Source organism: Zea mays, chromosome 5, assembly GCF_902167145.1.
Source record: "Zea mays cultivar B73 chromosome 5, Zm-B73-REFERENCE-NAM-5.0, whole genome shotgun sequence".
Taxonomy (NCBI): Eukaryota; Viridiplantae; Streptophyta; class Magnoliopsida; order Poales; family Poaceae; genus Zea; species Zea mays.
Window position 1 is genome coordinate 6603638 of NC_050100.1, and position 23885 is coordinate 6627522.

The 23885-nt window shown below is 43.0% G+C and overlaps 1 protein-coding gene and 1 long non-coding RNA gene across 2 annotated transcripts; one reads left to right on the forward strand and one right to left on the reverse strand.

The window, feature by feature from the left end:
* Window positions 1-42: 42 nt before the first annotated feature.
* LOC100281035 (uncharacterized) lies at window positions 43-10223 on the reverse strand. Its single transcript, NM_001153954.1, has 6 exons — window positions 9836-10223; window positions 5337-5439; window positions 5045-5216; window positions 4520-4582; window positions 4281-4444; window positions 43-323 (listed from the first exon to the last, which is right to left on the reverse strand). The coding sequence occupies exons 1-6, from the start codon at window positions 10195-10197 to the stop codon at window positions 201-203; spliced, it is 987 nt and encodes a 328-aa protein (NP_001147426.1). The 5' UTR covers window positions 10198-10223; the 3' UTR covers window positions 43-200.
* Window positions 10224-18309: 8086 nt separating this feature from the next.
* On the forward strand, window positions 18310-21932 carry LOC103625859 (uncharacterized). Its single transcript, XR_002262140.2, has 3 exons — window positions 18310-21145; window positions 21383-21444; window positions 21823-21932. It is a non-coding gene; the product is annotated as an uncharacterized lncRNA (long non-coding RNA).
* The last annotated feature ends 1953 nt before the right edge of the window (window positions 21933-23885 follow it).

Sequence of the window (23885 nt, forward strand, 5' to 3'; positions counted from 1 at the left end):
GACGGTTAGTAAACAGTTGATAGATTCATTAGACATCGAGGAACCTACTTTACTGGTAACATTCGGAAAGTGCCACCGACTCCCACATGTAAAAAAATTTCACACCACTCACATAGCTCCTAACTGTTCCATGATTACACATTCTGCAAAACATGATCACCCAGCCTTTTGGGGGTTTAGAAGATCTGGATGGCGGGTTGCTACTTCGTCTTGGTAAAATGGGGGGCAAGCAGCTTTGAAACAGTAAAGCCGGTGAACGTTTCAACTCCTAATAGGTCCTTCAGTTTCTCATCGCAGATTATTTTCCTCCGGTCAGAAGGATCCTACCACCATAGAAAGGACGAAAGCAATTAAAAAGCAGAATTGATATTATTTGAAGGAATAAGCACAAGACATAGGAAACATAATGACAGGATTAATTGGTTCTTCCTTACTACTAATTCCACAGGATTAATCTCAATGACCATAAACTCCAAATAATTCTGAGGCACATGCGATACGTGAACAAATGGTGAGCGAAAAAAACAGGGAAACTGGAAAAATCCAGGGCCAGATTTGTTCAACTCAATCAGTGCCTTGATTTTCCAGCCCAGATTTGTTCGATTTGAAATGTTTTGCAAATTGCTTGACTGGAAAGCAGCACCCAAAAGAGAGGAAAATGCAAATAATACAATATATTCGCCTTTTTTCTTTTCGAAAGATCAACTAGTTAGCAGTTTAATTGTCTGTGGTACACTGCAAACATAAATTTTCATCTTGCATTGGACCTCTGAATACGTGGAATGGATTAAGGTGAATGGACATGGAGCTCATCACTTCATCACGATGAGATGCAAGTGGTGGTATAATAGTCCTTCACCATGATCAACAGATAGCTCTTTCAACCTGAGCAGTTAGTGAGTGTTCTTGTGCTGAGGAAGTAGAATGTATAGCTTCTTGAGAAACATTGCAGTTGGCTGCGGAATGGATGCAGAAACTTGACTAAACTTGAGTTGGATTGTGCAAGTGTTGTACCGATGTGTCATTTGACATCAATGGAGAATCAGATCACAGTGGTGTGGCATTTTCAACCCATCACCTTCCAGATAAATTTTAAGTGAGTGCAATAGCTAGATGAATTAGTTCAATTTGCTAGATGTACGATGCATCGTGCACTGTGGCGGCCAGAAGCACCGTTCTGTATTACAAATTTACTCGAAAACAAATTTAGTTTTTCTGAACAATAAATAAAGTAGTCCATTTCCCACACACAAAAAGGAATGAATTAGAAGAAAAACAAAAATCGAGAAGTGCATATCCTAACCAGCCTATGTATAGCTTAGGGAGACAAGGGATGCAATCATAGTTGTTTTTAAGGCGGTAAGGCGACTGACCCCCCCCCCTAACACACACACCACATATCTTTTAAGCGGCAAAGCATAAGGCGAGGCCTTAAATATATTTAAAAATAGAAAAATTTATTGATATTTGAGAAAGTGTTACGCCAAAAAAATAAAAGAAGAGAAAAAAGGATAACGAAAAGAAAAGGAACAGCCCAGCTGGCCCATTAAAATTAGGTTAAGCTCAACTAACCCTCCCTCTCTCTCCCTGCCGCGCTGCAGCTCCCACCCACGCCTTAGGTTCCAGAGCAAGGTGAGGAGGATGCCTTACCTCCCCAACTCGCCTTACCGCCTAGGCCCTAAGCGACGCATTGAAAACTATGGATCCATTCCTACCTTGTGGCTGACACCCTAATGACAATGCATCTGCAGAAACACCCCTGATATTATATATGAGAACATAACCCATTGCAACATTACTTCCTAAGATTTGATCTTTGTGATGCTACTGAGCTGATGTTCCTTGACTGTTCCAATACACTGTCTACGTCCCTTAATAAATCAACTGAGTTATCTTGAGTCAAACTTTCTTAAGTTTGACCAATTTTATACAATAGTACTAACATCCATGACACCAAAAATAAGTATAGTATGAAAATATATTTCACGCCATATCTAACTATACTAATTTTGTTTTTTGTGTCATAAATATTAGTTTTTTTCCTATATGTTCAGTCAAACATTAAAAAAGGTTTGACTTAGGACAACTCCAGAAGTTGATTTATTTAAGGACAGAGGGAGTATATGACAACAAATGCCTACATTATTCAATCATGATGTCATGTAGGGCCACCACTACCAGTGCAGATCGCGCGGTCAGAAGCAACAAACGCCGGCAGCAAAGGCTTAGGCGCTAAGGGAGGAAGTTAGCATGCAGATAAGCATGGCTAGAAAGTAGGAGATAAGTATTAGGGTTGTTTAGATAAGAGGATAAGTAGATAAGAGGATAAGTAGCAGGTGTTTGTTTAGATAATAGGATAAGTAGCAGGAGTTTGTTAGGGAACCAGGCTATATAATGTTGGCAGGTGATTGAATAAAGTAAGCAAGAATTATTTGTCTCATTCCCCTCCTTTGCCTCTCAAATCTCACCTCCTTCACCATCGGGCTGCCGGGCAAAAATCCCGACGCCATTATCGGTCGAGGCTACGAACTCCGTAGTCGAGGCCCCGCTGTCTTGGGCGCCGACGCCCTTGACATGAGGCATACTACTTCTCACAAATAATTCAAAACAATGTCACACAAGGGTTTGGGTTTGGCTATTCAGTGACTATTTGAGAAGACAACCTCTCAGCATATCTGAAAAGGGTGAATTCCTCTACCTAGACCAATCAGTCTTCTGTGTTATTTCACCACTTATTTGAATGTCTAACAAGTGACATAAGGCATGAGGCTGCAGAAGAACCATATAATGATTAATGGTACACTAACACTTGCAGATACAATTTCATTGGGCTGTAGCCCATGAAATGAAAGTTGAAACTGATAAGGCTATACCGCCAGTACTGTAAGGGTTTTGAAAATCTATTTTCCAATTTCCCAGAACTTTGCTGGGGGCCAGGAGACATCTCACTGCATTCTGTTATCTTATTTCCATTACAACAGTTTTCAAGAAGTCCAACATAACATGTCAAAAGTGACCTACAATTTTCCGTTCCCGCTACCCACAGGGATTTTCCCAGTTACTGACAGGAATTGGCTGGTTGCTGCTGCAATTTAGAACTCTAGGTATTGGCCATAGTGAATAGTGTTGAATATATACCCAATAGATAATGATCCATGAGAATGATAATGGGTCTTTAGGGTAAAAGGCGATTAACATGAGGTCTATATATATGAAGGGGCTGACATGCTAGAGTAGAGAGACTCGTCCTAATAGTTGTCACCACCGTCTCTCTCCTGAGGGTTGCGGGCACCCAAGACGCCGATGCCTTTTATCTTCTTGTGCGTGCAATGCTAGCACACTAGCATCGCAGTGTTTTATCCTCGCACGTGTGGATATCGTGGAGAAGTTGTTGTTGCGGTGTTGATCATCATCAAACTTGATGAACATGGGTGAATGTGTTGTTGCTGCTAGTGCGCGAGGACATACGACTACTTCCACTACATCGCCGCGCTCCTCTTCCGCTGCGCATATAGTGGTAACGATCCATGATCCTCTATTGACATGCTATTTTGGTTGAACGTGATAGATGGGCTAGTGCATAGCATACCCATTTTCCCACAGATAAGGGCATACAACCTATTTCTGGAAGGCGACTGAAATAAAAAAGGGCCCAAAAGAAAATAGAACTCAAGTATTAGCTACTCTAGAGCATCTGCTGAGGTGGCTTCTATGCATTGCCTAGTGAATAAGAGTATAATAGATTATATGGCCACTGTTTTAAAGGGACGCCTAGGCATCCAAACATCCAAAAAAATCCTAGGCGCCTTGCTCGCCTACCTCGCCTAGGCATCCAGGCGGCGGTCCAACGCCTTGTAGTGCCATACCGCTTTAAGAACCATGTATGTGGCACTTGCAGATGATCTAGACCAGGGTAATATGAAACTAGATACTAGGAAGTTGTTAGCCTTAGGAGGGAATATCATTCATTGTGCAACAATTTCATGAGTTCATATGCTCCATAGTATTCAATGATAACAATGAATCCAGAAGTTCTAGTTTCTCTGACCTCATAGCTCGAATTCCAAATACAACACTACATATAATAATTACATAATGTAAGGGTATAATAAAAACAGCATATCATATGGTATGATATTCAATTATAAAAAGAAGCCTTATGGTTCACAAAAAAGAGTCTCCTGCTTGAACGATTGAACCGCTCTATCAATATGTATTGAAAAGGCTAAGTTCACATGATAATAAAAACAGCAACACAGTATCCAGGAAAAGGAATTTACCTGCAGGTTGTTCTCTTTTATGTAGTCCCACATTCTCTTCACAACATCCGATCGTGATAACATGCTCTCACCAGTGCCGATAAATTTCATTAAATCATCCGAAAGTTGAAGGGGCACAAGAAGACCAGATCCAGCTCCTGAAGAGCCACCCTTTTGCTTCTTTCCTGCAAAAGATATTTCATCAACAGGCTAGTGAACAGAAACTCATAATTGTGTGAAGATGTTTATATATTTCTAACCTTCATTCCTGTCTTTCTTTTGTGGCTTCTCTTTGGGTGTTGATCTGTCAGGAGAGACAGGACCTAGCAAATCATAGTCAAGTAAGCACTTTGGAGTAGAACTGGTAAGTGTTAATAAAATAGAGATAGGTTGGCCAAAACAGTTGATAAAAATAATCAAACCATGGGCATGGAACCTGAAGCTTATTGTTTTACTCTTGTGCAAACATGTTAAATGGCAATATGCTTAACTAAAGCAATATGCAAAGCTGGGAAACAAACAAGGAAGAATTTAAGCTCACATAAAAAGTTTTTTTTATAAGTGTGAGGTGTCCACACAAAGAGTTCTTTAATGGCTCAATCAAATTCAGATTTGCATTTTTCTTCCTAAATGTGAGCATCTTTGTCGATAATATTCCCTTCCTTGTTCAATATTTTTCTTCTAAGACTTTTTTCTATTTTATTTCCTTTTAATGTTCCACAGAAACTCTGCTAGCTCCTGACTTCTACTGGTACACACAGAATTAGCGCACAATGGATCAATACCCTCAGAATTCAATGGCCAGATATGCTTGGTCAAAGCTTTATTCATTTGGAACATATCAATGGAATTGACATTGAAGATCTTCTTCAATCTCTCATCAGGCAAAATCTTCCTCCTATTGTTTTGGTCTTGCAGATTATTTTCTCGAATATATGCCCAAAGCTTCTTGACAACCTGAAAGCAAACAAGCACAGCAAGAAAGAAATCAGTGGCATTATCATCTTCATGATTAATTGGTATCACATCCAATGCAAGATAGATATGGAAGGACAGTAATCAGGTAATGGTGTTTACCTCTGTCCTGGCTAACTCAGAGGCGCCGACAAACTCTTGAAGTGCCGGGGAAAGACTGCATAGTTTTGTAAAGCCACCACCCCTTTTCTTGCCATCATTACCCCTATTTAACACAATGTGATTATACAGAAACAACCAGAATTACCAATAAGGAAAGTTGTGCACGTGCGTAAAAGAGCTGGTAAACCTGTTTAACAGTTTAACCGTCAAGAAATATGACACAAACATGCAAGCTGGCATGCTAAGTGTCGGTGTTTTGACCCGAGAATCCTACCAACTAGTGAAATGATGCTACGTGCTCCGGCCTAGATGGGTGATGCAAGGTGACACAAGTCTTTATCCTGGTTCGGGCAAGAGAATGCCCTACTTCCAGCAGAGGGGGGATGAGACTTATATTTCTTGCACCTAAGTGCTGCTTATAGTAGGGAGTACAAGCTGGTTGGGAGAGGGAAGGATCCCAAGTCCCTGGGGTTGATTGAGGCAAGTGCCAATATCGTCGTGGAGGAGAAAACAGTGAAGTGTTTGCCCCCCTGCTTGAAGTCCTGGATGTCTCTATTTATAGCCTCAAGGAGAGCCTTCAGGTGTGCCGGGGTTTGTCGCGCACGGTGAGGAGGCATGGTCGAGCCCCTGTAGCCGGTATGGCCCTTGTACTCGTTGTTTGACTTGTGCCGGGAAGAGGATGTCCGGTTCCTGTATTTGCATCTTTGACTACGCAGAGAGCCGAGGGCTCCGTCACGTACCCGAGCCCGTCTGATGGGGAAGTTGTCCAAGTCATAGTGGTTGGAGCAGTGGTGAGTATGGCGAAAAGCTCCTGGTAATACGTCAACTCTGTTGCTTTTGGTGACGTTGGGCGCTCTTTCGTTGGTAATATCGAGGCCGAAGCCATGCTCGGGCGAGGCGGAAGTCTCCCCGAGGTCGTGGCCGAGCCCGATATGGGGCTTGGACCCGTGCAGGACACAGTCAAAGGAGTGGCCTCCTGCGGGATTCGCGGGGGGGCAGGTAGCCGAGGTAGAGCTCGAGCGAGACGGAGTTTTTCCGAGGCTGAGGTCGGCTTCGGGCGATGCGGAGTTTCTCCCCGAGGGCCAGCCCACGCTTTGTCGTATGTGTGTCCCATACGAAGTTGGCGGACGTCGTGGGGGAACAGTAGCCGTTGTACATGAGTGTGAGTCATCGTAGTTGGTGAAAGCCAACGGGGCCACAGTCCTATCGCTCCTGTTCGCCTACAATGTCGCGTGGGGTAGGTACGCGCATTGAATGCTGATGTGCCCTGCGGCCTTTGGCTGAGGCCTGGCTTGGGGTTGTCTTCCTTGCCCGAGACGGGCTCGAGCGAGGCGGAAACGGTGGTTCCGTGGAGAGGGGACCTCGGACGGGATGAGGATTTCCCTGAGTACGTACCTTGTCCGAGGGTAGGCTCGGGCGAGGCAGAGTTATGAAAGATCGCCAAGAGGAGCCTCGGGCAAATCGTGGTTTACACTCTCTTGACCTCGGGGAATGTGTCTAACAGTGGTCTTGGGGTTAAGCGCGTTTTAGGGGCATAATCTAGGTACCCCTAATTACGATACCCGACACTAAGTTTGTTTAGTAATCTTATAAACCATGTAAGACTAGAGTTACAAAGTAACTACAAGCACGCGAATAATGGTAAACAAAGATTCAGGTGGGCAAAACCTGAGAACAAATATTTATACTATACTAACCCAACGCCAACAATATTAGAATTACAAAAGTCGGATACCCACATATTTAAGAAATACTCCATTGTGATATTGAATCCTTAGTTATCAAAGAATATAGCAAACAAATGGGATGAAGAAGAATTGAATCAAAACTAACAAGTATGAATGACAGCCACTGATAGACTATCCTGTTAATGAACTTTAAAAATACTAATATGATATTCCATCATAACAGGGAAATAACGGATTAGTTTGTGGAACTAATAAACACTAGTGCAAACTTTAAATCCACCATAGTAAACAGGAACAAACGTGTATACAACAATCCATAACTCATATCATGTTTTAAGATATCCGAGCAAATCCATGTAGCTAAGTTTTCACACTCCATGTCATGTGTTGGGATTTATTTGTGGATAAGATAGCAATGGATAGTTGTGGCATGATTCTGATAATCTTCTTGAACCTTCTCAGTTTGTATCTCCCTGAGCCTTCTCAGCGCTGCCTAGGCACGGATGAGGAGACTCAGATTGAGATGATGAACTGAAACTTGGCTGGATTGCAATGCCATTTAGGGATAAATTTCTATTTCGACTTGGGCTACATATAGAAATAACTCGGCAGGTAGGGTAAAGACTGCCCCCACGGTATTATATTAAGAAGTTCAATCGGAGCCCCAACCGAGAAAGATCATGAAAGCTGGTCCTCGTACAACATGAGGGTCAGCCCATCTTTACTTGTGCTTTGAGCCCTCCCAGCCCCTACACAAGGATCCCCCCTAGGTCAGTCCATCTCGTGTGCACACGACCAGGGGAACCAGCGAGTGACATTTTTTATTTAACCTCAGCCTGAAATTCGCTGCAGGATTCGAACTCAGAACCTAAGGAGTGCTAATCAGACCACCTAACCAACTCGGCTAGAGGCCCTTTCGCACATATAGAAATCACTTTCCAACAACCAGTGATAAGATATGGTTATTGTTGGGGGTCTGCTTCATAGCCGAAGGTCCTGTAAGAAGAAACACCTTCAGAAGATCAGCACAGAAATAACGCCGAAGCTACCTTCCAGGGAACTTTGGCATAACGACATGCCTTGAGACGAAGGGTTGCACCGACTTAAAGATGAAAAGACAGATTGACCCATGATAGTTTGTGTCATAGTTGTAATCGATTGTAAAGGGTATGAATGTAAATTTACACAGGCTGCGTCCTGTGCCTATAAATAGATGAACAGTACCCCCGTACTGTTCACGCTGATTTGTACTCGCTCGTGCCGTCGTGCGCCACGCTTGTATTTTATCTTTCCATCAAGCTGAAGGTACAAATGTAATTCCATATTATTTATGTCCATTCATGATAATATAATGAAGTTGAATTAATAATGTTATATAGTTATTCATGTTATTCATGTTGTCTCTTATATTTCACATGTTTCTTCTTTCATTAACATATATTGCGATGATGAAGGTACGTTCTTCATGACCTTCGTCTAAAGATCATTATATTCTAAGGGAAATAATGCTTCGAAGAACGAAGGACATTAACCTTTAACATTTTGTGTTGCCTTGTTCTTAATTCATAGCATTTGAGAACAAGTCTCCAACAGTTATCAATCTCAATCTAAACTTAGCTAACTTGCTGGACTGGGTTTACAAATGTGCAGCGACTTTGGCAGGCCTTCCCTTGCTTAGAAGAGGCTATGGGCCTGTTTGGTTTAATGCCTAACTTGCCACACTTTGCCTAACTTTTCTACCTAAGGTTAGTTCTTCAATTCGAACGACTAACCTTAGGCAAAGTGTGGCACATTTAGGGCGTGTTTGGTGTGGCGCCTAAGCCGCCACACCGCGCCACACTTTTAAGCCACAAGTGTGGCGAATCGGCCGCCACACTTGTGGCTTAAAAGTGTGGCGCGGTGTGGCGGCTTAGGCGCCACACCAAACACGCCTTTAGCCACGAACCAAACAACCCCATACCCCCACATGACATGTTCAGCCCTTATAAGGGAGAACATCCAGTGCACACAGAGTGCAGCGAGTCTGTTTATGATATAAATGAAACTACTCAGAGGATACAAAAGGCAGAGTTAAATAGTCACGGCATCTCCACTTTATGAGGACATTATTCTATCATGAAGAAATTAGCAACATTCATGGAGTTTAGCTCAACCAGCATTTACAGTCTAGCTTGCGTGGAACATAAAAATCTACGGAAGCCGGAATGTGAGAGGTGCGAGTAGCAAGACAGAAGAACACAGAAATTCTTAGATAACAGACCGCTTAGTCCAGCTTTCATTGAAAGCCGCATATGAGGAGAACACATAAATTCACCAATCCCGCACAAGAACAATCATTTCTAGACCATCCTAACTAGCTATGCAAGCCGTAAACCACACAATATACCAGGACAGATGCTTCTTTTTGGCATTCACACCACAAATCTGGAAGTAAGAAAAGCTGAATCACGTAAAGCATAAATCACCATAAAACAGCTGCTAGATTGTACTAAAATTGAAGAAAAAAAACGTGCCCGCTTCATGAGGTAAGCAAGAAATACCGAAGGCATGCGACATCTAACATCTTAAAATATCCGGGCCAAAATCACACCACCAATGCTAACCAAAAAAACATTTCCTACTGTGCAACCAAGAACCCACCACGAAGGAATGCCGAGATGAACCATCGAATCCCCATCACTATTCGCATCGACAATCACACCACAAAGGCATGGTGCCATTCCCTCGCGATTCGCCCAAACGACGCATCACAGAATCCTTAACGAAGCAGCAAGTGCGAAGGGAGAGAGAAGGAAAGCAAAAGACCCTCACCGCTGCTTCTTCCGGGCGCTGCTGCTATCCACCTCCTCCTCTTCCTCCTCCTCTTCCTCCTCTCCCCCCTCCTCCCCCTCGCCCTCCTCCTCCACCCCCTCGCCCTCCTCCGCCTCCTCCGCTTTAGGCACCGGCGCGTCCTCGAGCTCCTCCTCCTCCTTGGGCTCCTCTGGCTCGGCCTTGGCGGCGACCTCGGCGAGGAAGAGGTCAACCTGCTCCCGGATGAAAGCCTTCTTGTGGGAGAGGTCTGCGCCGAAGTCCTCCTCGAGGCGGCGGCGCAAGGCAGCGGTGGTCGTGGTGTTGAGGTCCGACGACCGCAGCACCTCCTGCAGCCGCTCCACCAGCTCCAAGTCCGACACCATCGCTGCTCGGTCGGTTTGGAGTCTGTGGCTGGCTGGCGCACGGGTGCCGGGGTTTTGCCTGGTTTGGTTTGCGTGGGCTGAAATGTGGCGCCTTGCGGGCGTTGGGCCGCCCAAATACACCGTCACTCAGGAGCCCTGGCTGAGAGAGGGGTCTGCTACTGCTCTGCCTTTTCTCTCTCCATGTGTCTGTAAATGCTGCGATTGTTGCTATCTACTAGTGGCAGGTTAATTTAGTTACTGAAACAGTAAAACATTGCCTTTCCAACTGCCAAGTAACATACGCCATATGGTTACTGTTAGGTTTGTTAGAAAGTTAGGCATTTTTTGTTTTAATTTAATCCAGAAAAACAGTACGATATATGTGATGACATGTATGTGCATGTGTGTATAACTACTCGCATAAGCAGTAAACAGCAATGAAACATGTACAAATACGAAGAACAGAGTGTACCCAGCGGAGGGACCGATGCTCAAGGCATCAGTGGCTCCATTCACACGAGACATCTCGTGTGTTTGTTCGATGTATCCGTACGAAGTCGGTGCAGGAAGATGTACGCTGTGCAGTCCCTCGAACGGTCGCCGGGAAGAAGAACAGCAGCACGCGTCAACTCGGGAAGGCGACGAACAGATCACGCGAGCAGTCGCGAAGACGCTCCCCAAAAATCTGATCGCCCGCACACCCGTGCAAGTGTATCTCTGCGGTCGGTGATTTCGGAGGCCTTCTCTCCCACTCTCTCTGTGCTCGCAGAAGATGGGACGGGAATGTGTTGTTTGCAATTCGCGTGAGATAATTCGCGTCACTGGAAGAGCCCTCCCTCTCCATTCTTATAGGCGGTCAGAAGGAGGGAGAAGAACAACGGACAGAAACGGTCGCGCATTAGAACTGGAAACTGACGACAGTAACTGACGTCCGTTACTAGCCATAAGACAGAAAACAGACGGTTATCATGACGGTCATCACTCCAGGCAAAATGCGCAACCGTTTGAAAGGAATATTCGGACCAAGGTCCGATCTACCACGAGCCACGAGCCACGGCCGGCGGCGGCGGCGGCGGCGCGCGCGCGCGTGTGGCAGTCCTTCATCCTTTTCTCAACTTCTCAATAGATGCACCAATGGTCCACCTATTTAAGTTGATTGATTTGTCCTTTGAACTTCCAATATGGTACTAAATAATTAGTACACCATAGCATTAAAGTGGGCCATTAGCATTGACTATTATTGAATATTAATTTGGGCCAAGCCCACATTAATCCAACAATCCTCACCAAATGCTAAGTCACACAAAAAAGCTCTCATCATCTCAAACGTTTGATATACTGGTGTTTCGATGGAGACTGTTAAGTTGAACATCCACCTAGAACTTAGACTACACTTGACCACAACTGCACAATGGACTAGGCCTTGAATTGGCAGTTTTGCGTGGAATGAGTTTCATCTAAACTCTTTACCAGTACTAGATTGCTGAACGCATCCCCTCTGGTTGGAGCATATAAGTCAAACTCCATAGCCTTTCATGAGTATCTAGAAACCACCCAGATCTCATAAACTGTGACTAGCAGTTAACCCATATAGGTATGTTCCTCTAAAGATGTTCTGTAGGACAACATCTTTGCTTCACAAAGCCACTTGGAACATATTAAGGTGTAAACACCAACCTACCTTACAGTAAGGAAAGATATGCATCTGAAATGAGCCTTATTAAGGGTCTTTCCTCTCAGTCTATCACTAGCTTGTTTCACCATTCTAATTCACGGGATCTCCGATCACATAGAACAGGTTACCACTATGATAAACTTTAGGTGGGTCTCATGCCCATCTCACTTGATGCACTATCTATCACACTACGTGATAGCCCCTTAGTAAATTGATCTGCCAGATTTTTAGACGTATGGACATAATCCAACGCTATTACTCCGGAGTTTCTCAATTTCCTGACAGATTTCAAACGCCTCTTTATGTGCCTTGTCGACTTCATATTATCCTTAGAACTGTTTATCTTAATTATCACAGTCTGATTATCACAGTTCATGGAAATAGCCGGCACAGGTTTTTCAACCACCGGTAAATCCATAAGGAGTTCACGAAGCCACTCAGCCTCAACTGAAGCGGTATCTAATGCTGTGAGTTCTGCTTCCATAGTCGACCTCGTTAAGATGGTCTGCTTGCAAGACTTCCATGAAACAGCACCACCTCCAAGTGAAAACACATATCCACTTGTGGCATATATCTCATCAGCATCAGATATCCAGTTTGCATCACAATAACCCTCCAGAACTGTTGGGTACCCGGTATAATGGATGCCTAAACTCATAGTACCCTTTAGATAGCGCAAAACTCTCTCAAGAGCACGCCAGTGATCATCTCCCGGATTTGAAACAAATCGACTAAGTTTGCTCACAGCAAATGAGATGTCAGGCCTCGTAGCGCTAGCTAAATACATGAGTGAACCAATTATTTGGGAATATCTCAATTGATCCCTAGCTATCCTTCGATTTTTCTTTAATAGCTTACTAGGATCATAAGGCGTTGGAGCAGGTTCACATTCGCTAAAACCAAAGCGACTCAAAACCTTTTCCACATAATGGGATTGCACAAGTGTGATCCCACCAATGCCTTCTCTCAGTAGCTTAATGTTAAGAATAACATCAGCTTCTCCCAAATCTTTCATTTCAAAATTATTAGACAGAAAGTCTTTTGTCTCTTTAATCACATCAAGACTCGTCCCCAAGATTAGAATGTCATCAACATATAGGCATAAAATTACTCCCTCGCCCCCACCATACCGATAGTATACACACTTGTCTGCTTCGTTCACAACAAAACCGGTAGATGTCAAAGTTTTATCGAACTTTTCATGCCATTGCTTAGGTGCTTGTTTTAGGCCATATAAGGATTTCAATAATTTACACACCATGCCTTCTTGACCGTTTGCTACAAACCCAGCTGGCTGCTCCATATAAATTTCCTCATCTAGCTCTCCATTTAGGAATGCTGTCTTAACATCCATTTGATGGACGAGTAGACCATGAGAGGCAGCCAAAGAAAGTAGCACACGAATTGTGGTCAATCGAGCCACAGGTGAATAAGTATCAAAGAAATCCTCGCCTTCCTTCTGTGAATAGCCTTTAATTACAAGCCTCGCCTTGTACCTTTCAATAGTACCATCAGGCCTAAGTTTTTTCTTGAACACCCATTTACTTCCAATGGGCTTACACCCATAAGGACGCTCAACTACCTCCCAAGTTGCATTAGACATAATAGAATCCATCTCACTCCTTATTGCTTCCTTCCAAAAGTCAGCATCAGGAGAGGAATATGCCTCTTCAATGGTACTTGGTGTGTCATCCACAAGATATACAATGTAATCATCACCAAAGGACTTTGCAATCCTTGGTCTCTTACTCTTTCGAGTTGATACATTGTCATTTTCCACATGATTATGTATATGGGATTCCTCAGTGTGTTCTACCGGAATAAAATGCTCATGGGGTATCGTTGGTTCATCATTAGACGTATCATGTGTAGCTTTCATGGGAAATTCATCCTCAAAAAACGTAGCATCTCTGGACTCCATAATTGTACCAACCAACATGTCCGGTACTCCAGAGTTTATAATTAAAAACCTATATCCAATGCTGTGGAAAGCATACCCAAGGAAAACACAATCAACAGTTTTCGGTCCTAATTTGCGCTTCTTGTTAATTGGCACATTCACTTTAGCCAAACAACCCCAGGTGCGCAAATAGGAGATATTTAATTTCTTCTTTTCCCATTCCTCGAATGGTGTGATTTCTTTGTTCTTTGTGGGAACTTTATTCAGGACATGGCACGCCGTCAAGATCGCCTCACCCCACCATTCCTTAGATAGCCCTGAAGTCTCTAACATGGCGTTAACCAAATCAGTTAGAGTACGGTTCTTTCTTTCAGCAACCCCATTGGATTGTGGTGAGTATGGCGGTGTCCTCTCATGAATAATACCATGTTCCACACAAAAATCAGAAAAATCACCCGAAAAATATTCTCCACCACGATCAGACCTTAACCGTTTAATTTTCCTCTCGAGTTGATTTTCAACTTCAGCTTTGTAGGTCTTAAAATAATGCAAAGCTTCATCTTTTGATTTTAAGAGATACACATAACAAAATCTAGTAGAGTCATCGATAAAAGTAATAAAATATCGCTTGCCTCCTTTAGTCAATATTCCGTTCATCTCACATAAATCGGAATGTATTAAGTCTAGTGGTGCCAAATTCCTCGCCTCCGCAGCCTTGTGAGGCTTGCGAGGTTGCTTAGATTGCACGCACACCTGGCACTTAGAACCTTTGACTAAATCAAATTTCGGGATTAAATTTAAATCTGCTAACCGCGAGACACAACCAAAATTGATATGACAAAGTCGTGAATGCCAAATATACGACTCATTCGAAACAACATTGTTCACAGACTTATTACACGCATCATGCAAAGATAAGCGGAACAAGCCTCCGCTGTCATAGCCTTTTCCAACAAACGTTCCATACTTAGACATTATACATTTATTAGACTCAAAGACAATTTTGTAGCCATCTCGACACAATTGAGAGCCACTAACTAGATTCTTTTTGATGGAGGGGACATGCTGCACGTTCTTCAATAGCACCGTCTTTCCCGAAGTAAACTTCAGAATGACTGTACCAACACCAAGAACACGTGCATGTGATCCGTTCCCCATCAGCAAGGCTCCAGTCCCTTTGCACTGATAAGAAGAAAATAAAGAAATATCAGCACACACATGAATATTAGCACCGGTATCAGCCCACCACTCAGGGGATTGACACACTGAAAGAACAGTAGGTAAAAGATTACCATACCCCGATGTTCCTTCTGCAGTCTCGCTAACAACCATGTTTACTGTTTTCTTCTCTTGAGCTGGTTTTTTCTCTTGCTTAAATTTGCGGTCTGGACAAGCGCTTGCCCAATGATCAGTACTCCCGCAAACAAAGCAACCAGCTCCTTTGTTCTTCTTTTTGAACGAGGCTGCCTGCTTGGGCTTCGTGGCATTCTGTTGCTTGTTCTTCTTTTTATTATTATGTGATGCATTGGAGTTCTTCTTTTGTACCATATTGGCACTAGAAGTCTCAACTCCTTTTCCACGAGTGTCTTTTGCTCTCGCCCTCTCCTCAACATCAAGAGAACCAATAAGCTCAGCCACGCTAAACTCTTGTCTCTTATGTTTTAGAGTGGTAGCAAAGTCCGTCCAAGAAGGTGGCAGTTTAGCGATAATACCGCCGGCCACGAACTTGTCAGGCAAGACACATGGGAATTGTTCGAGTTCTTTAGCCAGTGCCTGTATTTCATGAGTCTGTTCAACTACAGGACGGTTTTCCACCATCTTATAGTCAAATAGCTGCTCCATGATGTACAGCTCGCTACCAGCATCAGAAACACCAAACTTCTCATCTAATGCATCCCATAACTCTTTTGCAGATGTGCACGTTAGATAAGAATCAACATACTTGTTGGCAAGAGCGCCAATCACGGCGCCTCGAAACAGGTTATCGGCAACGTCGAACATTCTCTCCTGTTCAGGAGTGAACTGTTCGGGTTTCCCCTGTGCGGCGTGATAGCAGTTCATTGCGGTCAACCACAGTATCATCTTACTACGCCATCTCTTGTAAAACGTCCCATCAAAAGGTTCACTTGGTTTTAACGCAGCAGCAAAACCACTAACAGAAAAATGCCTAATATCAGATTTTTGGATTGTTAGAAAGTTAGGCATTTTTTGTTTTAATTTAATCCAGAAAAACAGTACGATATATGTGATGACATGTATGTGCATGTGTGTATAACTACTCGCATAAACAGTAAACAGCAATGAAACATGCACAAATACGAAGAACAGAGTGTACCCAGCGGAGGGACCGATGCTCAAGGCATCAGTGGCTCCATTCACACGAGACATCTCGTGTGTTTGTTCGATGTAGCCGTACGAAGTCGGTGCAGGAAGATGTACGCTGTGCAGTCCCTCGAACGGTCGCCGGGAAGAAGAACAGCAGCACGCGTCAACTCGGGAAGGCGACGAACAGATCACGCGAGCAGTCGCGAAGACGCTCCCCAAAAATCCGATCGCCCGCACACCCGTGCAAGTGTATCTCTGCGGTCGGTGATTTCGGAGGCCTGCTCTCCCACTCTCTCTGTGCTCACAGAAGATGGGACGGGAATGTGTTGTTTACAATTCGCGTGAGATAATTCGCGTCACTGGAAGAGCCCTCCCTCTCCATTCTTATAGGCGGTCAGAAGGAGGGAGAAGAACAACGGACAGAAACGGTCGCGCATTAGAACTGGAAACTGACGACAGTAACTGACGTCCGTTACTAGCCATAAGACAGAAAACAGACGGTTATCATGACGGTCATCACTCCAGGCAAAATGCGCAACCGTTTGAAAGGAATATTCGGACCAAGGTCCGATCTACCACGAGCCACGGCCACGGCCGCCGGCGGCGGCGGCGCGCGCGCGCGCGTGTGGCAGTCCTTCATCCTTTTCTCAACTTCTCAATAGATGCACCAATGGTCCACCTATTTAAGTTGATTGATTTGTCCTTTGAACTTCCAATATGGTACTAAATAATTAGTACACCATAGCATTAAAGTGGGCCATTAGCATTGACTATTATTGAATATTAATTTGGGCCAAGCCCACATTAATCCAACAAGGTTTCGTGAGTAATTCACCTCATAGCAATATGTTTACTTATATTTCAATTGGGAAGGGTATATGTAACCAGACTAATTAGGAAGTGCTTTGATTGAGAGGACATGTCGAGGTAACCTATGTAGTAATTGTTTTTTTTACTGTCAACGGGGGACTGAATCCCTCACCTGGTCATTCCATTTATCAATCGCCACGGTGGCGAACAAGAGGAATTACGCTAGATCAGAGAACGCACATAACTTGGCGTAAGAACAAAAAGACACGAGGAATTACATCGGAGATATTAAAACCTCACCCGTTTTGCTGCGCCGACCGCATTCGGTGGCTTTCCCCGCCATCCATCAGGCGACACGTGACAGTCGCTTGGACCCAAAATTTCTCTAAATTTTAGCTCTGAGCGGCTAGCCGCGTCCGTCTACCATCGAACACTCTCACCCCACGTCATCCTTATTTCCTCTCCTTCCTGTACCTTTCTCCCTCCTACGCCACTGCTTCCCCCTTGCGGCTTGCGGTCGCCGCTGGCGTTCCTTCCTCCAAGCCTTCCAGGCTCCGCGATGGGCCATCGTGATGTTCAAGTAAGCTCCCGGCTCTAAAAACCCCATCTTTCTCCCCCCGTCCTCTTGTCCCAATCTAAGAAGCAAAAATCCTAAGGCGAAAATCTGGTCCAAAAATTCCATAGATTCGAGCAATGGGGTGGGCGACTCCTAGCGGTGGTGTTCTTCTTTGCTCTGCTGCGAGCCAACTCTTCGTCTCTGATGCTCTTGATTCCCCCCTTCGGCGTAGGCTCCGTCACCTCCGCCAAGCTGGCTCACGTCCTCTCCTTTGCCACTTTCTAGGGCTCCGTCACCTCCCACGCCACTGCTTCCCCCTTGCGGCTTGCGGTCGCCGCTGGCGTTCCTTCCTCCAAGCCTTCCAGGCTCCGCGATGGGCCATCGTGATGTTCAAGTAAGCTCCCGGCTCTAAAACCCCCATCTTTCTCCCCCCGTCCTCTTGTCCCAATCTAAGAAGCAAAAATCCTAAGGCGAAAATCTGGTCCAAAAATTCCATAGATTCGAGCAATGGGGTGGGCGACTCCTAGCGACGGTGTTCTTCTTTGCTCTGCTGCGAGCCAACTCTTCGTCTCTGATGCTCTTGATTCCCCCCCTTCGGCGTAGGCTCCGTCACCTCCGCCAAGCTGGCTCACGTCCTCTCCTTTGCCACTTTCTAGGGCGCTGCCCTCTAGCCAACCTTCATTAGCGCCATCATAATGTTCAGGTAAGCTCCCGGCTCTAAAAACTCCATCTTTTCCCCCATCATGTTGCCCCAACCTAAGAACCAAAAATCCTAAGGAGGGGGAAATCTGGTCCAAAAAATCTATGGATTCATTGAGCTGAAGCACTACTTCATTCTGTGGTGACGTTGAATATTTTTCTTTGTAGGAACCTATTGAGGCACATGTTCGGCAACCTGTAGAGCAAGCTGTTCCTAGCCGACTTCACGCTTGCAGGAGATTTGGCATCCAAGAGTAATTCAGGGCAACCTGTAGAGCAAGCTGTTCCTAGCCGACTTCACGCTTGTAGGAGATTTGGCATCCAAGAGTAATTTAGTACTGGAAGCATATGAAGTCTGAGATACAAAAGGATTCCTTTTGAAACATTATGGATATGAGTGCTAACCTTGGCAGATTTGCAGCATCTTTGAAGAAAAATGATGGTTGGGTTATGAATATATTCCCTTTTACAAAATAAGGAAGCTAAAGATTATATGTGATCGTGGTTTAATGGGAACTGCCCATGATTGGTAAGATTCTCCTGGCAATCACAAAACTAGGCTAACCTCAACACATGGTAAGCACCAATTGCAAACTGCATTTTTTACAAAGTTGTTTTGTAGCACTAATTTTTTTTGTACCTTTTCATCTCAGAGCTACTATTAATTTCATAACAATCCCATTGTACTCTCGTGTTGCAGAACTATTCTCCTGGCAATTTGTATAACGAACTATGCTTTTGTCATCATTCTATGTCTCAAGCTCCACTTTGAAATGTGTAGGTTTGTGAAATGGGATGATGATATAAGTTTAGGTTTCGATACAAATTCTTTAAGAGGTCTATTTTCTGATTTAAAATGACAATGGACGTAGTTTACATTATTCAAAATACAGTTGTGATACAGAAGAGCAAACAAACATTGTATTTATGTGAAATATGTTTCCAAATGTGTTGCCCGTATTTTTTCCATTGTATAATAGTTCTGTAAAAATACTCCCTTGTTTTCACCTAATGCCTTTTTGTGGTTCTACTTCTTTTTTCTTTTGCACACTGATCAGTTTATTTATGTAGTTTAATTCACATAATTCCTATATATCTTCCCAAGTGAATCTTGGGCTTGGAGTTCAAGGATCAAGTATTACCTCATCTACAACACCAGAATTTTGAGTCCCCGGTTCTGATGGCTTATTTGATTACTTTCAGATGGCAAAAGAAATTGCATTGCTTGGGGTATTTTATCACTTATAGTTGTTTTTCGTGCATTGAGAATTTACACCTATATGTGCAGATGATATACGAGCATATACATGTGAAGAACAACAAATTTTGGCTAAAGTTGTTGGTGTGGAATCTTCTATGATAACAGGAGAAATAAACAAGCAAGTGAAGATGACCCAAAGATTCTATATTCGGTATATCAAGCCTTTGTACTGTATAGGAAAAAATTTTGTACATGCCCTCTGACTTTTTTTGCACATACCTGCTCATGAAATAGGTTTAGGTTGTGTGCTCAGTTTGTTTTTTTCTAAACACGTTAGGTTAGATGTTTGAGTTTGGCTAATTAGAAAATCAAACAAACATGCAAGGCTGAAGTTACCAAGCAGTTACAAAATTAGTTCAATTGTTACATTGTTAGGAATTCTACTCGAATTCTTTTTGAAATTTGGGAGTATGGGTAATTATAGTTACAATTTTGCGACAGTCTGACTTGTCCTTAAAATAGCCTAAAGTTTCTCAGTTCAGTCAATAATGCTTATAAGGTGAAAATTATTGAAAGGGAAGTGTGTGAGAAACTATAAATACATAAACCATCAAGGCACACGTTCATGGGTTTTTTCTTCAAGAACTTTACAAAATATTTGTAATTTCAGGATTTTGTTTGCCGTTGAAATTTGGAACTGTTATATATTTATATATATATATATAGATGTTAGGGGCTTTACAAAAACATTAGTGGAAATTTGGTGAAGCATTTATGTCCCAGAAAAGTAATATGGGGTTGCTAACACGTTATTTTATTAGTTTAGCTTTTGGGTATCTTTCTCGCTCTACAAGGTATCAAGCTTTTTCTTCTTAATTACCATTAAACTATATAATTATATGATGGTTGTTATCCCTATGGTCTAAACAAACTGCTTGGAGTCACTGTGACATACTCTTTTGAGTGAAAATTCCAAGTGATCTCAACATAGTGAATGTTTCGTTTACCTAGAACATATATAAATCTGTTTTGGACCTGTGTCTGAACATCTTTGCAATTTAGTTACCATGCCCTTCTCGTTATTCTGACTTCTAAGTATAAGTGTATAAAAATTCAACATTTTCAGCTTATCTGGATGCACCTTATTTTGGTCTTTGTAAGGATCTTTTGTGCTTTTCTCTTGGTAGTTGGTATTGTCTCTTTTTGCTCGTACTTCCTTAAAACCTGACGCCTTTTGAAGCTTTGTCCGCGTTCCGCGGGTTTCCGGCCACCACCGTGTCGACGCGTGGCCAAGTTGATCGCGGACCCGAAGCATTCATTCAATAGAGCTGTGAGCGCCTGAACAGTTCCGTGTTCTCCACTTCTCTCCCACACCATCCCTCTTATCCTGTGCTCAGCAGCCATTAGCACGCTCTAGGCCTCCCTCCTCCGCCCGCTCCTTTCGCCACTGCCCCTGCCGCCGCCAGCCCCTCTCCTCCACCTCCCTCTATTTCCCCCACGGCCACCGTGAGCCCCGCCTCCGTGCATTGGTCCTGGCCGCGGCGCGAGGAGGTGGACCACTGCGAACATGTGGCCGAAACGAAGACCTGCCGCTGCTGGGGATGGCCCTGACGCCACCACGATTTGGGGACCGAGGATGAGGAGCCCGAGGAGGTGGAGTCGCAGGCAGAGGATCCTCGCGAGGAGGAGAACACGGAGGCGGTGCCCGTAGTTGTAGGGGAACCGGTCGAGAGCACTTGCAAGGGGAAGAAGCAAAAGAAGCACTATGCTTCCTTCGAGTACCACGACAACAGCTTCGAGCTGGTAAGCCTCCTTCTCCTCTGTTTCTCGCTTCTAGATTTTTGCTCTCTTGGGATTTTTGGGGTTTCGAGAGGCGCATATTGTTTTCTTTCCAGTGGGTGATTGTTGTGGGTTCAATTGTGCAGGAGAATTCGTGCTTCTCACGCTTCTAGATTTTTGCTCTCTTGGGATTTTTGGGGTTTCGAGAGGCGCATATTGTTTTCTTTCCAGTGGGTGATTGTTGTGGGTTCAATTGTGCAGGAGAACCCGTGCTTCTCATGCCTGAGGACAGCAATCAGAAGCCCTATGTCGCCATCCTCAAGGTCTGTGATCATATCAGGAACCAAACGTTGCCGAATAAACTGCTAATGTGTTAAGTTTCATGAAATTTTAATTTTACTTGATTCATTTGTAGGATTGAATAGATTTCGCTGAACTTGAAGGGTTAGTAACTATTGGTGTTCTTTTGCCATGAAATATGAGATCAGGCTAGGTTTTGGCTGTAGCATTTTCGTACTGACGTTGTGCTTAGACTGTAATTCATATTTATTTGCATCCATGGATTAGTTGTTGTATTGGTCAGTTTGCTCATATCCTCTTTCTTTTTGTCTTGTTTTGGATTTTTGGACTTTGGTTGCTTTAGTGCTGTGAGCTGCTACTTGTATTTTAAATTGATCACAAAACCGCTTACTACAATGCAGGCCATACTATTGATTCACATGCCAGCTAAATTTAGGACCACCCCGATTGAAGGCTCTTCCCACTTAAGTAATTCTTCTTTCTGAATCCATTTTTAGCTTATTCACTTGGATTATGGCCCATAATTATGTTTTTTATTCACTTGAATTCGGTCAGACAAACTGAGAAAGGTGTGGATCCTCTGAAGAATGTCTGAAAAAAATGATAGACAAGTCCCTAGATTTACCCCAGTTTCACTTGCTCTATAGATTTATAGTTCTATAATATGTGCTTCCTTATCAATCTTTGTTACTCAATTCTGCTAGATAATCACTTGTCCTTAATCTAAATAACAGTGTTATCATCATAGATGAAGCTCACAACTTAGTTGATTCCTTGAATAAGATATACAAGTCAAAGATCACATCTTCTCAGGTTACTCTCACCTTTCATTAACCTTTCCATCACAATCTAGCAAATAGTATTTTGCCTTGTGCCATAGGTCATTATATTTAGTTGAAACTGTATTGATTTGTGTTTCATTTAATGAACATAAACATCTACATTCCACGCCATCCATTAATTATGATTTTTGCTGGAACATAAATGGCATATAGCTCTGTATTTTGTGTGCCTGATGCTCATTCAGTACTATTGTCAAAGCACAAAAGGGAGATTTAGGAATTTATTTGGCATATAAAGGGGCCTAAACAAAGAGTGTCTTTTAGTGATGGAGTTAGCTTAGCTTGCCTATGGGGTTGTATGGCACATTATAAGATTCTATATATGATTTCATCTGATTCAGGTTTAGAATTTTCGTTTTGAAGGAAACATTCAGTCCATACATGACTTGAGCATGCTTTTTATCATTCGTTTCTCATTCTCCTGACTGCATTTACAGGTATTCATTTTCCTTTTGGATTGTAGCTGAAAGCAGTCCTTTCCCACCTAGATGAATACCTTAATAGATTTTATAATGTTTTGGGAGCTAGGAATTGATGATACATCCAGACCTTGGCAGTTTTAACAAGGTCTTCCACACATGTTCTGATCAACAATCAAGATGGTAGCACCATGTCTTCTATGACCACAAACCAATTCTTTTTTTCTCTTGACATCGATAACATAAACATATTTGAATTTTGCCACTTTGTGAAAGAAAGCAATATAATCCACAAGGTAAATTTCTTAATCTATAACCACTATTTGAAATTGGTAGTCTACAATCTATTTGGTGCTTTAAGTGAACTTTAGAAGTTTATATCGTTTCCAAGAAAAGTTAACATTACCTTTTCCAATTAATGTTGACTCAAAATATATAAGTCACTACAAAATTTATTTGGAATAGAAATTGAATATTAAAAATAAAAATATATTGTACTTAAAATTTGTATACTAATATAACAGAACTGTGACAAACTCAATGATGGGCACAAAAGAGCTTTGCACAATCCCATTCCAGGATCAACGGCTCATAGATGTTTTTATCAACACTGCACGAGCAAAAAGCTGAATCGTATCACATTCCTATCCATTTGTCTATTTTAGCCCTTCTATTTTTGGTTTATGGCAGTGTTGTTGTCATGACGAAGGCAGACCCAAGTATTGAAAGGGATGATCTGATTTTGCTCCAGGAGATTGCCATGTACATGCTTCTTGCATGTGGAGCTGTCTATGTGATCTCGATAAGAAAGATTAAGTGATGGATACATGGATTGCTCCTGTTACTTTAAAGCACTGTCTCTTTTTTCATAGTTTTGTTTCCTTGTGGTGTTTATATATTCATAAGATTTGATTTGCCTTCTTGCAGGTTCTAGAGCGAAACCCTTATCATATTGCAACATCCAGAGAGATGGCAATTTACAGGGCGAACAACCTTATTTTGAGATAGGTGATTCCATTTGGATACGTAAAGTGAAAACAAGTAAAATGGCGACCATGTATAATTGATTGATTCTAGCATCATTGAGCCATTTCCAGCATTTCCTTAGAGGAACCACTCATGAACATTTTCTGCCATGGGCTTCAAATCATGCTCCTTAATTCAACAACTTATTATATCCAGCAAACTTGTAGGAAACCTGTG

Bases quoted from the DNA above. Each gene is read 5' to 3' on its own strand.
- LOC100281035 (NM_001153954.1), bottom strand. From the start codon at position 10,197: ATGGTGTCGGACTTGGAGCTGGTGGAGCGGCTGCAGGAGGTGCTGCGG. The intron at 5,217-5,336 runs GTAAACACCATT...GTTTGCTTTCAG, and splicing joins CTGAGTTAGCCAGGACAGAG to GTTGTCAAGAAGCTTTGGGC. The intron at 324-4,280 runs GTAAATTCCTTT...CTATGGTGGTAG, and splicing joins TAAAAGAGAACAACCTGCAG to GATCCTTCTGACCGGAGGAA.